The sequence below is a fragment of the Poromitra crassiceps genome, assembly GCF_964638095.1.
Source record: "Poromitra crassiceps genome assembly, chromosome: 10".
Taxonomy (NCBI): Eukaryota; Metazoa; Chordata; class Actinopteri; order Beryciformes; family Melamphaidae; genus Poromitra; species Poromitra crassiceps.
Window position 1 is genome coordinate 52,255,552 of NC_139631.1, and position 24,516 is coordinate 52,280,067.

General features: G+C 47.3%; 1 protein-coding gene across 2 annotated transcripts in view; it reads left to right on the forward strand.

Annotated features, from left to right (window-relative positions):
- The window catches only part of nr6a1a (nuclear receptor subfamily 6, group A, member 1a), a gene marked incomplete at both ends in the record, with an annotated part of 153,439 nt that overhangs the window by 73,973 nt on the left and 54,950 nt on the right, over positions 1 to 24,516 (forward strand). Inside the window, one exon of one of the 2 annotated variants that reach the window (XM_083644060.1) lies at positions 13,189 to 13,212. The exons of the other annotated variant lie outside the window; for it this stretch is intronic. Coding sequence (XP_083500186.1) covers positions 13,189 to 13,212 — 24 coding nt within the window. The remainder of the gene's footprint in view (positions 1 to 13,188; positions 13,213 to 24,516) is intronic. 2 annotated transcript variants of the gene reach the window in all.

Genomic DNA, 24,516 nt, shown 5'->3' on the forward strand with positions numbered 1-24,516 from the left:
ATTTCGCTTCGTGCATTTGCTTCGTCTGTGTCCCTGTCGGGCTGTGACTGAAGGAGGAGGAGGTCTGTGGCCAGAGAGCGAGCAGGCAGCAGAGAGGAGAGAGGGGAAAATCAGCACACCCACACATGAAGCTGACATAGGCTACTGCTCTTATTATCACAAGATCATTTCGCCAGTTTGCTTTAATGTGCGCGAATGATTAGATTATGCCCGCTGGAACATTAAGCAACGTGTGTACACCTCGCCCATGAGAGTGTCGCGGGAAATGACTGGACCCGTTCTACACTTGAGTCCGCTATCGCGCATACCGCTCTTTTGACTGGCTCGAAACTGGTGAAATCTCCGCGATGACGGGGTCGCGCTTATACCGGCACAACAACTTTCACACATGCAGGCATTAGACCACGTTCCGGTCATTTAGCGGTACAAAGCGCATGTGGGAAAACGGCTTCAGTGTCACACACACGTTCTGCAACACACTCAGTGTCACACACACGTTCTGCAACACACTCAGTGCCACACACACGTTCTGCAACACACTCAGTGCCACACACACACGTTCTGCAACACACTCAGTGCCACACACACACTCTGCAACACACTCAGTGTCACACACACACTCTGCAACACACTCAGTGTCACACACACACGTTCTGCAACACACTCAGTGTCACACACACACTCTGCAACACACTCAGTGTCACACACACACTCTGCAACACACTCAGTGCCACACACACACGTTCTGCAACACACTCAGTGTCACACACACGCTCTGCAACACACTCAGTGTCACACACACACACTCTGCAACACACTCAGTGTCACACACGCTCTGCAACACACTCAGTGTCACACACACACTCTGCAACACACTCAGTGTCACACACACACTCTGCAACACACTCAGTGTCACACACACGCTCTGCAACACACTCAGTGTCACACACACACTCTGCAACACACTCAGTGTCACACACACACTCTGCAACACACTCAGTGCAACACACTCAGTGCCACACACGCCTTTTATTTGGCCTGAACTTAAAACACTGCTCCTGCTCCTCCATCCATCGCCTCCCAATGAAACAGAGATGACGTTCAACCAGACAGATGAGGCCTCCAAAGATCAGGACGGCCTGGAGACGACCCCCTGTCCCCGTCCACTGCAATCTGAAAACTCTGATTCTCTGCACTTTATGCATTTATTTTTCTCTTTTAAATTTGGTTGAATGTGTGAATCGCATGTGAGAGGGATTGTTTGTCTTCATGTCCTGTTGTGTTCCGTGTGAGCTCACTAAACCAAATTCCTATCAACGATGTTGAATGGCAATAAAGTATTGAAATTGAAACTAAAAGATTAGCCACGTTTCCATCCAGGTTTCGCGCGAGTTCTAAGCGAAATCTTGAAAAGTCAACAGCCTTAACATTCGAAACAGGTGCATTTCCATTAAGGACTGTTAAGCAAATAAGTAGGTTGTAGCTTTCCAGTGGTTACTTGCCAGAAGAGAAGTAACTTAAGTCATCATTATTTTTACAGTATGTCATCATGCAATCTACTGGTGGCCGTATTTCAGCCTTTCTGGAGGCGATAAGTCAATATTACAAGCGATCACAGGAGAATTCTGCCATACTGTGTCTCTGGGAAACGAGCCGCACAAAGCAGCTGTGGGAGGAGTCTCCGTGGAAAAGCTGTTTTAGGGATGGAGTGAGAGCCTTTGGCAGGGGCGGACTGGGATCCTAATTCAGGCCGGGCATTAGATACCAAGCAGGCCGGGCCGATGCGTGTGCCGGCGTCCGAAGGGCGGCGGCGAAAAATTTGGGCCGTTTGAAGCCCAATTTTGGCCGTTTGAAGCCCAATTTGGGCCATTTGAAGCCAGATTTGGGCTGTTTGAAGCCCAATTTGGGTCGTTTGTAGCCAGATTTGGGCCGTTTGAAGCCCAATTTGGGCCGAGTCCAATTTTACAATGAGATGCACCCACTTTAACCCTGAATAAAGTAATAACACCACTAGTAAACCAGTAGGCGGCGCCTGGCCTGCTGTTCAGTGAGTGGCCTGACTGCGAGCACCAATTTTTTTTTTTTTTTTTTTTCACCGGCCACCGGGCATTTGCCCGACGTGCCCGATTATGCAGTCCGCGCCTGGCCTTTGGGATCCAGAACAACATTTGATCTGCTGCAGCGTTACCGGGTCGTTTGTACCGGGTCGTTTGTACCGGGTCGTTTGTACCGGGTCGTTTGTACCGGGTCGTTTGTCGCGCCTTGCAGCAGACCGGACAAGCTGCCAGCTGTGCAGACACAGGGTCAGCTGATCAGTCATGTGACTTAAATGTTCCCTATGTAAGGACTTAGTCGAAAAAGGTGTTTCCATCTGCATCTCCCATTTTGTGCATCGACTGTTGTTGTTGTTGTTGTTGTTGTTGTTGTTGTTGTTGTTGTTGGGAGCATAACAACTTTTCTATGCAAAATTGAGGATTTTCTCACTTGAATTTTGCCGTTTGTCAAACTTTTAAATGCGATACCTCAAAAAGCGCATCATAATTCTGTACGTTGATGGAAACAAAACTATTGTGTTCTTGTACTTTCACCTTCTCTTCTGGTCAGATCTTATTTCTCTCATGATCTTTGCTCTCTCTATTTGGTTCCTATCCACCTTATTTTTGGCGGCCATTTTTGCCTGATCTGCTGATGGGTGCTTCTTCCGGTGTGATCCTCCCAGCCTTGTTGCTGACAGCTTGGGCAAATCACTAATCAGGTCCAGCTTGGCAAAAATCTCGTCGATAAATATCCCTTTAAGAGCGCAGTGCATTCATGGGTAATCGCCTGCTGTGGCTAATATTAACCATTTCGAGTAACACTGTTTCCATATGGATCACCGGCGTTAGTTTGTTGTTTATAACGTGGCTATATTCATAACGTTTTCTATCTCGGATACGTTATTTCGAATCGCACATAGGTTACGCCAAACCCCACATAGGTTACGCCTCGAATCCCACATAAGTTACGCTAAAACGCACATACTTTACGCCTCGAATCGCACATAGGTTACGCTAAAACCACCACCGCAAAGCGTGTGGGTTTCAGGACGAAACAGACTCGAGCCACTAACGTCATCTTAAGAGCACAATATTCCTGGAATGCAAGTTTAACTAAACAGTTACATGTCCTCTGCATTCTACATAAAATTAAGATATTACGGGTTGTTTTATTTTGTATGTTACATACTTATTGACCAAATTATGTTCAATTCAGCCAGGGTACAAGAGACTGAGTAGGCAGCCATCTTTTCAAATCAAGTAGAATACATTAGGAAATGGCAAGCTGCAGCAATAGTCACGTTAAACCGGACCTTGTACGCACAATTATTTTTTACAGTGAGGCATTCAAAAATAAGGTGGATAGTTTTCTCTATGAACCATCATGCTCATTATAGGCTGACAGGATGTTTTTTTAAACCTTTATTCATACAGGATGAGTCTCATCACATTCACACCTGGAAGCTGACCAGTACAACCACAGTCTGATCTGCTGGCCACTGAGCAGCTCCACTGGAGCAGTTGGGGTTAAGGGCCTTGCTCAAAGGCACCTCAGTGGTGCTAACGAGGGAGGGGCAAGCACTGCTTTTTCACTTTCCCCACCCAGATTTATCCTGTCTGTCCCCGGGATTGAACCGACGACCTTCCGGTCACAAGCTCATTTCGCTAACCTTTAGGCCACCACTGCCCTGATTGAGCCATCTATTATCTATTGTCTGACCTTTGACCGTGTTACTGCTGGATGAGGATCATGCTGGAGATCTTATTGGTGTTGCACTCTGTGGTCACTGTTGGTAAGTGACTGTAGAACATAGCCAAGTGCATCAAACATCTTGTCATGGAGTGTTTGTATAGTGACGTGAAGTATGAGGATGACAAGCTGATTCACTGAGTGTGATGCTGCTTCAGAGTAAAAGTTGAAGAGAACCTGCTTAGACGAGTTTGTTGACGAAAGACGCAAATTTCACAGCGATTGTTAACGGCCACGGCTCTCATGGCGTCTCCTCCCCTAGCGCTCGACAGCGTGTCTTCACATTAGCATGTTGCTACGCATCAAACATGGAATCAGCTCAATTCTCCTGGCGGGCTTCTTCACTTTGTTGTGCTCTGCGATAAGGATCTCCATTCGCAACCTTCTCCGTGTGCGCCGATAACCTGGATGGGGGGTTGGCGGGTGGTTGTATCTAGGGCGGGTGGAAGAAGTTGGGTAGGGGTGTGGCCTGTGGGGTGGGTGCTGCCCCCCGCAGCTGTGCCTATGATGACAAGCCTGTCCTCCAGCTGCCCTCCACCAGACTAAACACGCAACTTTTACCTGCAGCGAGGCCTTCCTTGCCCGTCTGCCCGGCCTGTTGTGCGGCCGCCATGCTCGTCCGGCAGTTTAGCGAGGACTAGTTTTGGACGATCTGGTCCTTTGGTCTCTGTCCGTGTCTTGGCATCTGCCCATGGCAGGCGATGGGGAAGCTGCGGTCAAAAAGCTGAGGCAGGGGCCGGGGTGATGGAGGATGGAGGGCGGGGTGATGGAGGCTGGGGGTGGGGTGATGGAGGCTGGGGGTGGGGTGATGGAGGCTGGGGGTGGGGTGATGGAGGCTGGGGGTGGGGTGATGGAGGCAGGGGGTGGGGTGATGGAGGCTGGGGGTGGGGTGATGGAGGCTGGGGGTGGGGTGATGGAGGGTGATGGAGGCTGGGGGTGGGGTGATGGAGGCAGGGGTGGGGTGATGGAGGCAGGGGGTGGGGTGATGGAGGCTGGGGGTGGGGTGATGGAGGCAGGGGGTGGGGTGATGGAGGCAGGGGGTGGGGTGATGGAGGCTGGGGGTGGGGTGATGGAGGCAGGGGGTGGGGTGATGGAGGCTGGGGGTGGGGTGATGGAGGCAGGGGGTGGGGTGATGGAGGCAGGGGGTGGGGTGATGGAGGCTGGGGGTGGGGTGATGGAGGCAGGGGGTGGGGTGATGGCCGATGCTCACTGGCCCGCGTGAACGCGCTGAAGCAGGGTTCTGTGCCCGTAGCAGTTCTGGGGGAGTCATGCCTGATCTTTTTGGCCCACATGGAAACTGGGTCACTGTGCTGTACTGTCAGTTGTGCCTCTCTTGTGTGTGTGTGTGTGTGTGTGTGTGTGTGTGTGTGTGTGTGTGTGTGTGTGTGTGTGTGTGTGGGGGGGGGGGGTTACAAGTATCAAATAGAGCTTTTACATAAGGAGGGGAAGGCCTTCCACAGATATGCAGTGTTGCTGTTGCAGAAGGCTCTTTCATACACAGATCGCGGAAAAGTTGCCGTTTAGGAGTCCCGTAAAGCGAGCCGCCTCGCCACAGAAATTGCTTTCACACGAGCCAAGCAGCACGGCCACATTACCGTGCTGCTCTGTACTTTCAGGTGAAATCCCCCGCTCCCGCATTGAAAGGCGAGCAGAGGGATTTCCAGCTCCTCCTAGCCCAAATTAATATTTTCATAGGTTAGTGTAGCCTAGGCTACTGTATGATGAACGAATTCAATTCAACATCAGACTTTCCTCCTTCTCCTAGTCCGCTGAGGAGATCTGTATCGGCATTTTCATTGGCTGTTTGCCGATATCATAACTTAATAAAAAAATGCGCTAATTTGCGGCTGCTGCACCTGGAAGAATCCTCTCCTACAGTAGTTCTGTGTCTGGAGCAATGTCCCGCCCACAGCGCTATCTGATTGGTTACACATCAAGCAACAGCCTATCAGAGGGCTCAGAGATGAAATCTTGACACCTCACCTCAGTGCTCTGTGTTCAGCGCAGCCTGCACTAGACAGGGGGACAGTGCGAGGCTGCCTGAAGCGAGAGCAGCGGACTAGTTGGCTGTTGTAACTGTAACAGTCACACTGTGTTAAGGTAAAGCAGCAGATATTGTCATGCCAAAGTTGTAATAAAGTTAATATACATAATAATTACCTACGCTGACATTGCAAAAACACCACGATCTTATGAGCGATTCGTATGAAGCGCTGCCTCGCACAGTGCAAAGTGTGGTGTGTGGAGATAGGTCTGTCTATCAGTCTACTTTCTTTACTTTCACATCACTTTCTTGATACATGAGGTGATTTCCCCTGTAATTTTTTTTATGAATGAGCTGACCATTCGCACCTTTTCCGGCTCGCTACGACGACCTTTCAAGTGGAGGCGGGTTGTCCGCCAATACGGCGATGTGACAACCTTTGGTGCCGGGATAAAAGGCGTACAAGAATTACCCACCAACGCGCATTCATGCCTTTCACATCGGAGCCGCGAACCCTAATTTCCGGGCATTTTTCGGCTTTCACGGCCGGTGTGAAAGACCCTAGAGATTCTCTCTCAGACTGCAGCACCCAACCCCTGTGATGCCACACATACAGAGAGAGAGACCATGTGATGCCACACATACAGAGAGAGAGAGAGAATGATCATCCTGGGTTCAGATCTGTAAGCACGCTTGGGAAGCAGCATGTTATTATCATCCTAGGCGCTGTGCAGAGCGGAGGGGATTATTAGAGATGCGTCTTGCCTTTGAAGTGTATTTTGCCTCCATTGTGCGTGTTGGAGGGCGGCGTGATAAGAGGCAGCGGCTTGTGAACGCTGTGGCATTAAAAACAGTTGCCAACGCCCGCCTGCATCAAAATAGCCCCAGTGTCATTCATAAGTGCATCATGGCAAATCCATAGATGCTAAAATAACAAGGTGCATAGATAGGATAGCTTGAATGAACGTGTCAGAATAATGTGGAATATGGATTATGAGGTATCGGTAGAGCCATATGAAATCCGCATTCACGGAATCGCAGACGGAGTCGCGGAATTGACCAATAAAAATGGAATCTACTGTAAAACATGAAATACGGCAGAATTTTCCCACACGCAGCTGCCTGCCCAGTGGACTCTGCAGTAACATTAGTTAATGACATCACTGATGATGTCACACTGCTTTTATGACATCACTGATGACATCACAACCTCTTATGACATCACTGATGATGTCACAACTGCTTTTATGACATCACTGATGACATCATCACTGGGAGTTTGTGTATGTGCGTCTGTCTCGTGTGTGTGTGTGTGTGTGTGTGTGTGTGTGTGTGTGAGAGTGAATTTATGACATCACTGATGATGTCATCAGGGGGACAGACAGACAGACAAACAAATAGAGCCCTAGCTCCCTTTTTATATATATATAAATATTATATATATATAAGATTTTAAGTGTCCTACTAATATCAATGTACCGTAAATTCCGGACTATAAGCCGTGGCTTTTTCCCCGTTTTTTGGCCCCTGCGGCTTATATAACGGTGCGTCTTATCTATGGATTTTTTCAGAAAAAAAAAAAAAAATACAAATAAAATCTCTCTTTTTTAGCACTCTTTCTAACTATAAATCCACTTCTGTTTTAATTTCCTCTCTTGCCCTCTTTTCACCACACCGCGGACACTGTGTGCACTGTAAAAATAAACAACGGTGGTGTTGTGTTATGTTGTTTTGTTGAAATGTTACGGTAATACGGTAAATGGGAGCTTCCTCAAACAGCCATCTCTTTCCCGACAATCCCCTCTGTGCGTGACCACTTACATATGGTAATTACGGTAAGCAAACGGCCACTCGGCCATCAACTCCCTCCCCCGACTACCAGGAGAAAATCACAAACTTCGGCGAATTCACACAAAGGAAGATCAAGGAATATTCCATCGAACCGGAGCAGATCATAAATATGGATGAAGTGCCTTTGACGTTCGACCTGCCACTCACTCGGACTGTTAACAAGAAGCGCCCTGGAGGATTCTTTCACCAAAAAAAAGCTTTGCTCGTTCTCGACAGCATGAGAACGAGCAGTAGAAGCAACACTCTCACTTACCATGGGGAAGGTACGCAGAAATTCACACGACGCAGCTTTCAAGTTGAAAGCAGTCAATCTCGCATTAAAAGAGGGAAACAGAGCAGCCGCGCGTAACCTGGGCATCGATGAGTCAATGGTGAGGCGTTGGACGGTGCAGCAGGAGGAACTGTCTCAGCACGGAATATTATAGGAGTGTGAAAACATCCACAATCACCAACGGGTTCCAAAACGCTGGACTGCTGCGGGATGAAGAGGATGACGCCGCCACAGCTGGCGCTGAGGGCCGTCAGAGGCTTCAGAGGCTGTTCGATGCCGACAGTGATGAAGAGGAGTTCGTTGGTTTTGAGTGACAATGAAGGAGAGAGGAGAGTGGTTGACGAAGCCACCCTGAACCTGTTCGTTTCCGACACTGAAGATGAGGACTTTGGTGGTTTCAGTACGCAGGAAGAAGAGGAAGATGAGGATTAGTGACTTGACTTCTCTGGTTACAGGTTTGCTGCACATATAGCCTATTGTTGTGTGATTTTGTCTGGGGATTAGTGACCTGACTTTTGTTTTGTTTTGTTGAAATGTTAATAAATGGGAGCTTCCCCAAACAGCCATCGCTTTCCCGACATTCCTCTCTGTGCACGAACCCTTTCATATGGTAATTAAACATCAAAACACCCGCGGCTTATAGACCGGTGCGGCTTATAGAAGAAAAAAATAGTCAATTTTGGTCCCGCGGCTTATAGACCGGTGCGTCTTATAGTCCGGAATTTACGGTACATTCTTAGCTAAGCAAAACCGGGGAAAAGTTACTTTGGTCTTTCAAAACTCTTGTTTGGCATGGGAGCAGAAGGGCAGATGACACAGCAGGTTGTTGATCATGGAGTTGGGGGAAGTGGTCGACTCGACACAGAGGTGCTGCTGGACTTTGATCTGAGTGTTTGGTGCATCGTCCTCGGCACTTTGACCTTCACTTTGAGGGCTGTGGCGTCTCTGGGGTCAGGGGTCAGGGGTCAGGACCAGGCTGGCAGGCGGGGTGATGCTGGCAGGCGGGGTAATGTGCAGCTGGGGTAAATAGGGGTGCTGTGAACTGAAGTGACCCCTCCACCCACCCACACTCTGAAGTCCCCGGGGACACAGGCCCGGCCCGGGTCACAGATCCTGTTGCAGCTCCAGACCAAACAGAAACAGTGCCGAGCTGCTGGAGGTGTCTGAACACGCCGCCCGGCCCGGGTCACAGGCTGCATCTGAACACGCTGCCCGGCCCGGGTCACAGGCTGCATCTACAGCTGCTCAACTCCATCTGAACACGCCGCCCGGCCCGGGTCACAGGCTGCATCTACAGCTGCTCAACTCCATCTGAACACGCCGCCCGGCCCGGGTCACAGGCTGCATCTGAACACGCCGCCCGGCCCGGCTCACAGGCTGCATCTACAGCTGCTCAACTCCATCTGAACACGCCGCCCGGCCCGGGTCACAGGCTGCATCTGAACACGCCGCCCGGCCCGGGTCACAGGCTGCATCTACAGTCTGAACACGCCGCCCGGCCCGGGTCACAGGCTGCATCTACAGTCTGAACACGCCGCCCGGCCCGGGTCACAGGCTGCATCTACAGTCTGAACACGCCGCCCGGCCCGGGTCACAGGCTGCATCTACAGCTGCTGGAGGTGTCTGAACACGCCGCCCGGCCCGGGTCACAGGCTGCATCTACAGCTGCTCAACTCCATCTGAAGCCCAAAACACACCGGCGCCGTACCCTACTTCCTGTGTGTACAACACACTTCATGCCACTCCCTAATGCCTCGTGTCACCATGCAGAGCCTCTCCCCCAACCCCTCTACTATGTCCATGATGACCATCCCCCAACCCCTCTACTATGTCCATGATGACCATCCCCCAACCCCTCTACTATGTCCATGAAGACCATCCCCCAACCCCTCTACTATGTCCATGAAGACCATCCCCCAACCCCTCTACTATGTCCATGATGACCATCCCCCAACCCCTCTACTATGTCCATGAAGACCATCCCCCAACCCCTCTACTATGTCCATGAAGACCATCCCCCAACCCCTCTACTATGTCCATGAAGACTATCCCCCAACCCCTCTACTATGTCCATGAAGACCATCCCCCAACCCCTCTACTATGTCCATGAAGACCATCCCCCAACCCCTCTGCTATGTCCATGAACTACTATTATTATTACTACTACTATGGCTGTATGTCAGTGGGCTGTATGTCAGTGGGCTGTATGTCAGTGGGCTGTGCAGTCAGTTGAGGATTCTTTGATGCATCTGGTGAATTATTGAGCTGGTTTTGGGGAGGCCCTTCCCACTGAGCATGGTGGTGGGGGTATTTTTAGACTACAGTCACTAAGTGGAGGTCTGAGGAACAACACTTATGGGGGGGGGGGGGCACTCCCTTTTCCCTACCGTCTGATCCCCCTCCCTCTCCTCCTTTTGCTCGCCGTGCGTCCGGATTGGTCTCTTCCATCGCTTTGACATTCCTCTTTCCCAACACGCGTCTCTCTGGCAGATCAGAGGGAAAGCGTGGTTGTTGGCTTCATGAGCTGCTTCCTACATGAAGGTCTCACGTGTTGCTGGAGGTGACCGTGAGCCCCAGGTGTTTCCATCTCTTTGTACACATACATGAACCTGCTCCTCCATCCTTCTGTCTCCTCGCAGAAGCGGAAGTGTACAAACGGCGTACAAGCGTCCGCAGAGGGGCCTCGGCCGCCGAATAATTCATAGCGTGCTTTGATAAGCGATAATGGACCCCATCGGTAAGGTATAATTCATACGCCCCAGATCTCTTTAGAGAGAGAGACTGTGGCTGCCTGCCTACCGCAAAGTGTCCCGCTAGCTCGCGCAGTACGCCCCTCTTTCAAGGCTCTCTCTCGTCTGGCTGAAGAGCGGCCATTTATAATTCAAATCCCTTCATAATTCATCCCTTCCGCTCAATACAGCCTCGCCATCGTCCTCGTTTCTCATCCAGCGCAAATTAGCATGTATCTCTGTGTGACTGAGACGGAACACAAAGCAAGCAGAGAGAGATAGGAAAGCTAGAGGAGGCCGTCTCCCGCCGGTCAGCGCGATAGACTCTTCGCTTATTTCCATAGTTGTCTCCGTGATGTGATGCTGTGTGACACATTGAGTCTAAGTTGTAGCCTAAAGAAGCAAACAGCTGTGGCCTATTTTGTTGAGCTGTTGTTGTCGGGGTGATGTCAGCGTTGCTGCCTGGTTAAGGCCCTCTCGCTCTCGGCTCTCGGCGGTCGGTGTGAGGATGTCAGGAGCATTTTGCTAAAGCACTGATGAGGGTATGGGGTGCTGATGAGGGGGCAGGGGGTGCTGATGAGGGGCACAGCCTCCAACTGGGGCTGTTACAGTATATGCAGTTTCTTTAAGATGACTGTTAATGAGGTATGAGGTTTTAATATGCGCACGCACACACGTCGCTGCTGCTACATTTGACTTGACTCGCTGCTCTTTTTGCTGTGACTGAAGAGTTGGTGTGGGTTTGTTGTAATCAGGCATAGTAGGGGTGTCACGGTTCCGTTCCGTTCCGGTTCGGTTCGGTAAGCCATGCCACATTGGTGGCACGTTTTCCATATAGCAAAAAAGCAGAAATACCAGAGAAAGGTGCCTGATTTTACATTTTTATTTATTTTTAGTTATTGTACTTATTTATTTTGTTATTTTCTCCCTTCAGTTACATTTTTATTTCAATTTACGACATTTTCTTTAACACCTTCTCCGTTTCCGTTCACCATGATATCAATTAGGGATGTCCCGATCCGATCACGTGATTGGAGATCGGGGCCGATCACGTGATTTTTAGAAGATCGGAATCGGGGGGAAAAGATCGGGAGTAAAAAAAAAATATATATATATATTTTTTTTTTTATTCAACAAACATGACCATGTTCACGTCTTAAACTCATCCTGAGGCTTTAGTTTTGGTTTTAAATTACATATCATCATTCATTTATTTAGTGTCGCACAGAGCAGAAGAATTTACCAAAACAAACGCATTTCCTGATTTACATTGTTATTGCACTATTCTGCACATCATTTGTTTTAGTTTACCGGTACATGGTTATTTTGTGGTGCACCACTGTTAAGCTTTATTTTATTTTGTTTTAAATTTTGAATCCATGTTGGATATAATGAATATACTGTTAAATAAAAAAGCCATATCCATGTTGGATATAATGGATAGTTAGTTGGATACTGTTAAATAAAAAAACAATCTTAAGGGTCAACTTGATTGCAGTTTTTTCTTTTCTTTTTTCTTAATGCATTGCCGAAAGATCGGATCGGGAAAAATCGGTATCGGCAGATACTCAAAATCACATGATCAGGATCGGATCGGGAGCAAAAAAAATGTGATCGGGACATCCCTAATATCAATGTAAAATACTTGCACCGTTCACTTCATTCTGTTGGCAATGTGTATTGAACTAATGGTTCCAAACGGATATGCATATTGTTGTTACATATAGGCAATTAGGCTTAGGCATTGTATGATTTTTTTTAATGCCATAATTATGTAGTAATGTCACAGTTGTGCCTACTGTTTGAGGTACTGTATCCCCTATCATGGGTGTCTATAGACCCTTTTCACGGGGGCCATTTTGTGTCGAAAAGGCAGGGTAAACACAGGTGCAAGCAAAACACTAATGAGCGTTTCCAACTTCTCTGATTGGAAGTTGGAAACCGTCATTAGCCCTGCACCGTCCTACTCAACATGCTGCTGTGTTCAGCATGCATACCTGTGCTCTCCTACTCACCATGCTGCTGTGTTCAGCATGCATACCTGTGCTCTCCTACTCAACATGCTGCTGTGTTCAGCATGCATACCTGTGCTCTCCTACTTAACATGCTGCTGTGTTCAGCATGCATACCTGTGCTCTCCTACTCAACATGCTGCTGTGTTCAACATGCATACCTGTGCTCTCCTACTCAACATGCTGCTGTGTTCAGCATGCATACCTGTGCTCTCCTGCACCGTCATAACTCAACATGCTGCTGTGTTCAGCATGCATACCTGTGCTCTCCTACTCAACATGCTGCTGTGTTCAGCATGCATACCTGTGCTCTCCTACTCAACATGCTGCTGTGTTCAGCATGCATACCTGTGCTCTCCAGCCCTGCAGGCCCTGACACGTCCGGCCAAGTGCCCCGACTCCATAGACAAAACAGAAGCAGTGAAATCAGCTCGAGCCGCGTGCTCAGAGCTCATCTGTGTCCTGCATGACAAAGTCTTTCATTGTGCTGTATTGTTCCGTCTCTGGTGATGATGATGTGTGTACTGATCTGCTTTTTGTTTTCTATGTCCACAGATGTAATGAACGAAAGTAATCTAGGTAAGTGATACCACTCCCACTGTTACTTCATCTTTACATTATCTATGTACATACATGAAGTGAACCACACAGTCCAATACATATGAACATCCACATTCCTGTTTCCAGGTGAGTGAAGCCCAGGTATTAGTCAGGCTCCTTGTGTTTGGTCTCCATCCCGTCCCCAGACGGCTCACTATGTGGCTGTACAAATGACAATGTCTGATTCACACAGTGATACACAGCATGGAGACATCTCACATTCCTGGACTCCACCTACTGCAAAGCAGGAATGTTCCTGGGCAGACGTGGCTCAGTGCTGTTTCAAAATCATGTTTGGTGTAATCTCCTCAGTGTGGCAGAAAATTATAATTTTTCTAAAACCAAGTTTACAATGTGCTTTACATACAATAAAAACCCTAAAACAAATGCAGAAATTGTATAAAAAAAAAAAAAGATGAGTCAGGACAGCAGGATAATTCAGAGATATAAATTATATTATTATAATAAATTGGCTTTTATATACAGTACATTCCTAGGAATGGGTATGTATTGGTACTCAGTTGGTACTCAAAATAACACTAGAATCAGAATCAGAATCATATTTATTGCCAAGTAAGTTTTCACATACAAGGAATTGACTTTGGTTTGGTGCATGATGACATCAATAAACAGATAAGTTATGAGAGTAAAAGTAGAAAGCAAGCACTGCAAGTCAAAAGGCTAGCATAAAATATAAAGCTAGCATAAAGCTAGCATAAAATACAACTAGAGAGCATCTTGCTATGGGATCACACCAGCTGTACTGTACACCACACTGTACTGTACAGTCAACCTAGTGATGTCATCTACCAGTTTTGTTTGAAGGAAAATATTACATAAAGAATCTGGCATGTTTTACATCACCTAATTTGAAGTAGTTATCACGATAAGAGTAGCATAATAACATGTTAATTCCACTACAGCACAGGTTCCCAAACTGTGGTCCCCGGGGCAACGCCTGGTGGTTGAATTTATTTTATTTTATTACAGACAACAGTTTCTACATACACATTAACCCTGAGGAGTAGCTGGATTGGGCCGATTTTCGGAAATATCGCGATAGTTGGGAAATATCACAATTTTGAACATTTACTTTCAGAGGCTGCAGCAGGCTCAGTTTTAAAGCCAGAGTGAAGTTTCTGGTATCATATGAAACTAGAAGACCTAAGGAAACCATGTCATGCTAGCTTGTCAGGAAGGTAGCTAAATAACACTCCAAAGTTAGGCTACATTTTGGCGAGGTGAAAAAAACATTTTCCAATGGGTCCTCTTTTTCACAGCCTAATGTTGGCAGGTGTGTGTGTTTGTTTTGAACCAGCTTGTAGCCTTGTATTGTCATTTAGCCTTTCCGCTGCTATTGCATGGTTAAATCAGCCAAATCTATTTTATGGGGGGGGCGGGGATTGGTATATGCAGTGGAAGTGGTCCCTGGGAAATTTGGTTTGGTACGTAGTGGTACCTGGATGGAAACGTTTGGGAACCCCTGCACTACAGCAGAGGTTCATGTAATCCATCAACCATTTTAGATTTAAAGCATCAAATATTTTCGTTGAATGATGAAGCTTCAAAAAAAAAAAAAAAAATCTATTTTCCTGAAAACCTTTCGCAGACCCCCTGGCAAAGTGCCACGGACCCCCCATTTGAGAACCACTGCACTACAGGATAGTCTTGATGTTCTCTGAAATTAGGTGGGAATAACTGTGCGAATATATCAATATCAGAAATCGGCCAAAAGCGTTGGAAAATATCTGCATATCGGATATTGGCAAAAAAAAAATCCATTATCGTGCATCCCAAATCTTGAGCATTAGCACTTAAAAGCAATTTCCCACACGACTACTTTTGACTACTTTATGAGCCTATTTGTTACATCAGCCTTATATATGATGATCCTGTTGGGGGCTGAGATAGAAGACAGTGGAAAGAATCCTTCTCCTTTGTCTCCGAGCTGAAAACCAGTCAGACCAGCCTCTCTCCCTGATTAGTGGTCTCCTCGGGGCGTAATGACAGAATTGTGTTCCTGTCGGTTCCTGCTGCTAGGAGTGGGCTAATAGTCACGTTAGCCCACGCAGCATGTCATTAGCTCTCCGCCCGTAGCTCTCCGCCCGTAGCCCCAATGAGGGTCAAGTCTGTCATTTCAGGGCTAAATCACAGGGCAGGCGGGCTGGGATCACAGTGAAGCACCGGGCCTTTTCCACCCACCCCCTTCACTTCCCTCTGCCGCATATGTGTACCGCATTAAAAGGAGGAGGGAACAGAGATGCTCAAAGACTGGAGACTTGACTTGGACTTGCAAAAAAGGACTTGTCCTTTTTTGCAAGTCCAAGTCAAGTCTCCAGTCTTTGAGGGGCAAGTCCAAGTCAAGTCTCCAGTCTTTGAGGGGCAAGTCCAAGTCAAGTCTCCAGTCTTTGAGGGGCAAGTCCAAGTCAAGTCTCCAGTCTTTGAGGGGCAAGTCCAAGTCAAGTCTCCAGTCTTTGAGGGGCAAGTCCAAGTCAAGTCTCCAGTCTTTGAGGGGCAAGTCCAAGTCAAGTCTTTGGTCACAAGTCCAAGTCAAGTCTCAAGTTGTTTATGGATGAGCGTTCAACTGTATCATCTGCTGGATGCCATCCGGTCTGCGTAGAACGCTGCATAGCTAAAACCAAGGAATTCAAAGCATGCACTGTATTATCCTCACTCCTTTATTAGCACACAGTATCAGCATTGATTAGTTGACATTATTATTATTAGTAGTAGACATGTCCTTAATGTTAATGCACCCAAAAATAAAGATTGTTCACAAGTCGCAAATCTAGAGGTCGAGTCTCAAATATTTTGAGGGCGAGTCTCAAGTCGCTGTGTCTGCGTCTTGAGTCCAACTCACAAGTCCCCATCTCTGGAGGAGGCAAACGCAAGTGAGAGAGAAGAGAGAGATGTTTCCATCCCCCCTCTCTCCCCCCTCTCTCCCCTCCCTCCCCCCTCTCTCCCCCCTCTCTCCCCTCCCTCCCCCCTCTCTCCCCCCTCTCTCCTCTCTCCCCCCTCTCTCCCCTCCCTCCCCCCTCTCTCCCCCCTCTCTCCCTCTCTCCCCCCTCTCTCCCTCCCTCCCCCCTCCCTCCCCCCTCTCTCCCCCCTCTCTCCTCTCTCCCCCCTCTCTCCCCCCTCTCTCCCCCCTCTCTCCCCCCTCCCTCCCCCCTCTCTCCCCCCTCTCTCCTCTCTCCCCCCTCTCTCTCCCCTCCCTCCCCCCTCTCTCCCCCCTCCCTCCCCCCTCCCTCCCCCCTCCCTCCCCGATACCGTGCTCGTTCCATCGGGATGGTTCATTTGAAAGACGCTGCTAGTTTCTGACCGTGAACCGTGATTGGATGATTCACGGTTATCACTCAGATGATTAGCAGCGTGCGCGGCATCTATCAGAGCTCAGGCTAATCTGCTGTGATTATTAGTCCTCTAAGCCTTCCTTGACGAGCGGCCGCTGATGAGAAATTACTCTCTCACCGTATTCGTATGAATCCGTCGGCGGCGACTTGTCAAGCTGATGATTGCGTCCGCCGATAGTTCTGATGCGTTTGTGACTTTTTGATCCAGCCTCGTGCAAGCAGGCGTTCCTTGGCAGCTATGTGTTATGATGATCATTATAAAAATCAGTTATTACGGTGTAATAATCAAGTTGTGTCCTGTGGAAGCACAATTCAAACACAGCTCCTAAACCTGTAATAATACACAGACTAGTCACAGATATTCATTACAATAAATTATTATTCACCTTTTTCACATCAAGAACATCTAATTCAGTCCACATTAGAGCCACAGACCTCCCATTTGATGAGGTTTTTCTCTCAGACCCAAATTATTACTGTTAAATATGATTTTGTCCAGAATTCCATAACTATCTGTACTTTAGGTAGAGACAAAATATCAAAATTATGATTAAAACATGCAAAGTGCTGATGACCCCCTGGAAGCCTCTCTAGGAGGACCCCACGTTGAGAAGCACTACAGTAACCAACTAGATAATGGTTTACAAACCCCCAAAATTATTACATGAGACATACAGGTAATCTGATTACATGAGACATACAGGTAATCTGATTACATGAGCCATACAGGTAATCTGAATACATGAGACATACAGGTAATATGAATACATGAGACATACAGGTAATCTGATTACATGAGACATACAGGTAATCTGATTACATGAGCCATACAGGTAATCTGAATACATGAGACATACAGGTAATATGAATACATGAGACATACAGGTAATCTGATTACATGAGACATACAGGTAATCTGAATACATGAGACATACAGGTACTATGAATACATGAGACATACAGGTAATCTGATTACATGAGACATACAGGTAATCTGAATACATGAGACATACAGGTAATCTGATTACATGAGACATACAGGTAATCTGATTACATGAGACATACAGGTAATCTGATTACATGAGACATCGACAACAGCTACTACGCATATAGGCTCTCCCCATTCTGTTTGGCTTTCTACCTCCAGTTGGTAACCATGCAAAACCATAAAACATTAAATAAATAAATAAAAACGCTGAATAGTGTTTAAATACGATTACACTACATAATGTTGACATTAAAGAATACAAGACTATGAAAATCCTTTGCAATACATTTACCGTGGGACAGGGTTTTGGCATGGAAAGCAGTAGCGATGTATGCAGACCATATCGGAATCATTTTACCCTGTTTTCTCCACACAATCAAAACTTCTGCACATTTTACAGCTTATTGGTCACAGTGGGCTTTTAATACCAACCGCAACTTTGCCCCGCGGCTGAAACTTCACGGGGAATAAGCCGAGCACGATATATTTCACAGTTTGTTCCTCCAGGCCTGTGGGTCTGTAAGTAGATAAGAAAGTGGATCCTTTTTGATCCGTGTGAGGCGGATCTTAGCACGGCCGTGGGTCGATCCTCGAGTCGGGCGGGAGGGAGGGCGGACGAGCTAATAATCACGACTAGCGAGCGTGACCGTGTTATACAATCCGCGCGCATCTTTTTAACGCCGGCGCCGTGACCTTCTCTCCGCCGAGATTTGCGTCGGCCTGACTTTGCCCTTTAGTGGGGCACGGTTGTGTAAGCAGAGGGGGGGGGGGGGGGGGTTTGCTTCAGCAGCCTGTGCTGAGTGGAGAAACTAACTGGAGCAGGAGAATGGGCGCTGTTAGGCGAGGTTCACGGCTGTTATTCTTACAGGCCATGAGCGTGAAAGGAGCTAATGCCATCTGACAGTTCTGGAGCAAGAAGAGGAGGGCTGGACAGAAAAGTGGAGGGAGAGGAGAGCGAGGGGAGGGGGTGTTAAGAGATAAAGTGGGGGTGGAGAGGGGGGGTGGGGGTGGATGGGGGAGGGGGGGGGGGATGAGAGAGAAATGGGGGATGAGCTAGATATGGACAAAGCAGGGATGAGGGATGAGGGAGGGGACGGGCTAAAGAGGCGATACTGTAGGGACCTCCATTGTTCGCCGAGGTGGAAAATGGCCTCTGAGAGCAACATTTTCGTTTTTTATTTTGATTTGATCAAAATGACATATTTGCAAAAAAAAAGTACACGTCTAAACATTCTTCCCTCGGATCGACGCAGATGAAATGCGGTCCTTCAAAGGGGGAGCTGACGGTTGGCCATCTTTCAGTTTCAGATATTTTATCAAGCACTTATCAGAGTGCAGCACAGCCAGACTCCCCTGTGCGCTCACACTGTCACACACATTTGCTGCCATTTAAAAAAAAAAAAGTCTACCTTTGAGGTAATTCCAGATCTGCTCTCAAGGCATTTCAGACAGGTTGCAAATCAACGTTTTGCCAATAAGTGGGGGGGGGAGTATGGCTTAATTTCATATGAATAAAAGTCTGTTTTGCTACTCTCTCGCTGATTGATTGAACAAATCCGATTTGACATTTGTTGTTCTAATGCCGATTTCATGTCATGTCAGCTTTACCGTGCGTATGAGCTGCTGACGGTGAACAAAAACAATCAGGTCAGCCTCCTAGTGGTAGCTACGAGTAGGATGTGGGAATTTGTAGGCTGCGATTTCCCCCGCTTGTCCTGCACACTTCACTTTAGCACTGAGCCAGCACTGGAGAAAGGTCTGGCTGGCTCAGCTCATTATCATTTTAGGAGGAGGGGGGGGGGGGGTCTGTCTTCGCCCTGGACAGAGCTCAACCACCGTCAAGCTCGCGAAACAGCAAGGTAAAACACTTAATCTTCAAAATAAAATCTGCAGCAGTCGGAGCTACGTACATTATATTGTATTCACTAAAAGAGCCAAGCGGGCCTGCCTTATTGCACGATTTCCAACGTTTTCAGCATGTAGGTTGCTAGCTCAGAGGGAAGCAGAAGGTGGAGACCCCTTCCCTGCCATTGGCGCCATCCAGTAGGCTTATACCCACAGCCTACTTCCCTTGAGACAGACTACAAATTACAGAAGTGTATCAAAATGCTAGCAATTTTCAATTAACTTCTGATCCTGGTGGCCATCTTGAATGAGCCACTCCCCTCCCTCTAAGAATGGGCCAAGGGGAGACAAGATTCACTCCACATTGCTTGGACGGGTGCCCGGTCACCCTCTTGGATTCTATCCGAGATGTTGCTACTTGCTCTTGTGCTCCCCTCAGAGAACAACAGGGCCACTGTCGGGAGTCTTCCAGACGCTGGAGGCCCTGAGCTCACCCCCGGCCCTGTCGGGAGTCTTCCAGACGCTGGAGGCCCTGAGCTCACCCCCGGCCCTGTCGGGAGTCTTCCAGACGCTGGAGGCCCTGAGCTCACCCCCGGCCCTGTCGGGAGTCTTCCAGACGCTGGAGGCCCTGAGCTCACCCCCGGCCCTGTCGGGAGTCTTCCATATGACGCTGGAGGCCCTGAGCTCACCCCCGGCCCTGGCGGGAGCAGAGACTCATGAACACCCTCGGGTCACCGGGCCCTTCATGGGTGGAAGCAAACTTGCTCACCAGAGTCAAACTCGCTTGTTCGCTCATTGGACCGTGTAACTGATACCAGCACCGGCCCACAGGGCGAATGCAAAAAAAAATTATTTTTTTTCTACCATCAAAGTACACACGTCTTTGCTCTTTGCGGCCAACATTTCATCAAAGGTAAGCTCAAGTAACGTTACAATAATGATTACCGTAAATTCCGGACTATAAGCCGCACCTTTTTTCCCGTTTTTTGGCCTTTTTTGGCCCCTGCGGCTTATATAACGGTGCGGCTTATCTATGGATTTTTTTCAAAAAAAAAAAAAAAAAATCTCTCTTTTTTAGCACTCTTTCTAACTATAAATCCACTTCTGTTTTAATTTCCTCTCTTGCCCTCTTTTCACCACACTGTATGACACTGTATGACACTGTATGACACTGTGTGCACTGTAAATAACAACACAGGTGGTGTTGTGTTATGTTGTTTTGTTGAAATGTTAATAAATGGGAGCATTACATATGGTAATTAAACATTAAAACACAAAAAAAAAAAAAAAAAAAAATACCATTAAAACACCCGCGGCTTATAGTCCGGTGCGGCTTATATAAGAAAAAAATTGTCAACTTTGAAGGTGCGGCTTATACACCGGTGCGCCTTATAGTCCGGAATTTACGGTAATACCCCGTTAACGTTACTTGAGCTTACCTTTGATGAAATGTTGGCCGCAAAGAGCAAAGACGTGTGTACTTTGATGGTAGAAAAAAAAGCAAAAAAATGTTGCCCTCCCCAGCGACTGAACCACGTCGCACAAATCCACAACCTTCTCCTTTCTTTCTCCGACGGGATTCTGTAAAACACAAGCCAGGCGTGTCTCCTCGTCGGTTTAGTGCAACCGATAGCACAACAGGTAGGCTATCCGGGACTTTGGCTGAACAAACAGCGTGAGTCGACTCGCAGGCAACGGAATGAACAAGTTTTTTTTTGACCGCCAGGTGGGCGTTCCCGGCAGCACGTAACGCCCCTTGAAAGCTATGAATATGCAGGCAGCAGCTAGTCAATCACGCGCTCACAGGAGGGCACGAGTGCCCTCTTCCTCAAAATACAGGAATTACTCCCCTAGGAGGCATTTCTGTAATGAACAGAGAAGACTACTTGGGTTTCCAAGAAAACCGAAGGAATGAGAGCCACCCTGGCCCTTCAGGTTGCTCCATGCGACCATTGCCTTGCCCCTAGACCCTTGTGCATACTTCCTAACCAACATCTGCTGACCTTGGTCTAATCAGGTGACTGGTTCTCCACGGTGGACTTGAAAGTAATCTACTTTCATGTTCAAATCCACAGAAAAGTCTGTGGTTCGCCTTCAAGGGATAGCTTAAGGGTACTATGTAAGGTACAGAAAATTGTAAAAAGTGTGCACACTGCAAAGGGCTCCAGTTAGGTTTTTTTATTGCAACACCGTGTGGTAACGTTTCGGCTGGGATGTGCGTGTCTCCCTTCTACCTTTGGATTGACTATGTAAGGTACTTCCGCCAATAGGCTATGAGAAATATAACGACGGTTACGTATTGTAACCCTAGTTATATCACAGGTGGAACACTGACAATGACCGGAATGGAGCCGGCGGCATCGACACCACCTTTCATGCACTCTGCCGGCAAGTGACTCCACCCCGGCTGACGTACATGCACATTTCAGTGCACGAACTAAGCAAATGGATGCGAATAGTCTCCACCTGTGATCGTCTGACTAGGGTTACAATCCATAACCATCGACCATAAACTTGGCAGAAACCCATGGTGTTGGGTTGGAAATGGTGTGTTTTATGTTTCCGATTTGTTTGGAATGAACAGAAGAAGAACTGGGTAGTTAGCATGAGTAGCGTTAGCCACTGACTGAAAAAGACGTCACAGACTCAGTACTGCACACACTGATCGACAGGTGATCTCTGGAAAGTGCATTGCTGAAACACCACAGCTATGAGTGCCGAGCACCAAAGATGTAGGCGAAACAAAAGGAAAAGAAGGAACCTGAGGATTACCACTGCAACACTGACAACATAACCAAAAGGAAAAGAAGGAACCTGAGGATTACCACTGCAACACTGGCAAAATAAAATGAAAACGAGGAACCTGAGGATTACCACTGCAACACTGGCAAAATAAAATGAAAACGAGGAACCTGAGGATTACCACTGCAACACTGGCAAAATAAAATGAAAACGAGGAACCTGAGGATTACCACTGCAACACTGGCAAAATAAAATGAAAACGAGGAACCTGAGGATTACCACTGCAACACTGGCAAAATAAAATGAAAACGAGGAACCTGAGGATTACCACTGCAACACTGACAACATAAACAAAAGGAAAAGAAGGAACCTGAGGATTACCACTGCAACACTGGCAAAATAAAATGAAAACGAGGAACCTGAGGATTACCACTGCAACATTGACAACATAAACAAAAGGAAAACAAGGAACCTGAGGATTACCACATTTGTTACCAAAATTAACAAATGTGGGGGAATAGAGGAGTGGCAGTAGCCTAAATAGATAGACAACATAGGGAGAGGGAGTGGGAAGTGAGGTGGGACCTCACTGTCATTTGACAGGCTCCAGTCCCACTCAGGCTCCAGTCCCACTCAGGCTCCAGTCCCACTCAGGCTTGGGCAGCAGTCTTTTTGAAGGAGTCGTAGCAGACACCCTGCTGTCAGCCTAAACTGTCATTACCAACATGGTGGTAAGACACAGAGATGCTACCGTCTCCGTGTCTCATCCTTTAAAACGGGAGCGGCTATGCCTGTTTTTTGTGACAATAGCATTGCACGTCACATTTTGGGTTAGGGAGAGATCCGTTGATTTTTGTTTTGATCAATATGAGATAGTTCAAGTATTAAATGGTGCAAATACACTACTGGTCAAAAGTGTTAGAACACCCCCATTTTTCCGCTTTGTATTGAAATGTAGACAGTTCAAGTCGAGCAAAAAAAAAAAATCTTAAATGGGACCAATGTAAGCAGTAAACTGCCAGAGATATTAACAAAAACAAAAAAAATAGAGAGGGACAACCATTGGACGCTGGTGTTCTCGTGGAGTTAATGAGGTTAAGGATCCCTGATATGTATTATTATTATTTTATTTTTATTTTTTTCTCTCCCTCTGGCAGTTTACTGCTTAACTTGGTAGCATTTAAGATTTTTTTTTTGCTGGACATTAACGGCTTACATTTCATTAGAAACTGGAAAAACGGCACCCCCGTTGTAGTGTATACAGATTATTATGTTTGGTACATACATAAATGTTTTTTTTTTTTACCGAACAGCGGTGATAAGCTTCCCTCCGTTAAACAGCCAACTGCTGTGTATGGAGGCTTTAGGTCTGTCAGAAGATGGGTAGAAGATCTAAAGCCTGACTGGAGTTATTGTTTGGGCTTGCCTTGGCTTTGCCAGATGTGTCTGAGGAGTCTCACCAGCCATTTTAGAACTGTACATCTTACAAATGACTGGGTAGGAAACAAAACCCATATAGAATCCTTATGTAAGATATAATGATGTCCAATTGGAGAATTCCACTGACATGTTGAGCATCAGGTAACATTTTCTCTGTGGTCCTAAATACCCCAGACCCCAAACCGCAGCATTCCTCAACCCTCCTCTGTGGAACTGGCATCAGACAGGCTTGATAGTTAAAAGTCATGATTCACTGACTCCAGAGCAGCCTTGCTAACAGGCTTGCTAGTTAAAATTCATGATTCACTGACTCCAGAGCAGCCTTGGTGTTTGTGAGTGAACAAGTTAGGTCATGCTGCTGAGTTCCTCTGCCTCTTTGTCTGTGGACAGAATGCACCAGGCTCCAGCTTTGTGTCATAGCTCCCTCTAGTGGCACGTCCTGCTGCTGCTGGTGTATGGTGTAGGGCAGTGGTTCTCAATGTGGCTCCCAGGGGCCCACAAGGGGTCCTTGAGGGAATTGCAGGGGGTCCCCAGCAAACTGATAAATAGTTAAATGTCATCATTACACATATAGAGACTTAGAGAATTGAGAATAATCAGTGTTTTGATGATAGTCCACTGTTGATGATAGTCCACTACCTACAATACAGATAGCCATGGCTTTTTGGACATAATTCTGGATTATCAGATTTGAGTTTGAGAGGCAAAATGTCAATAAAGGGCGGGTTGTGGCCCTGAAATGGACTAATTTAGGTGTCCTTGCTATGAAAAAATACAATAAAAAATAAAAATACATTGTTGTCAGCAATGCCATTTTATTCTGCATGACGCTCGTGGCGGCCATCTTTCCCATTTGAACACAGCATAAGGTCTCTCTCTCCAGGCAGCTTTGTGTGCTTCCCCTCCTCCTTACAGTCA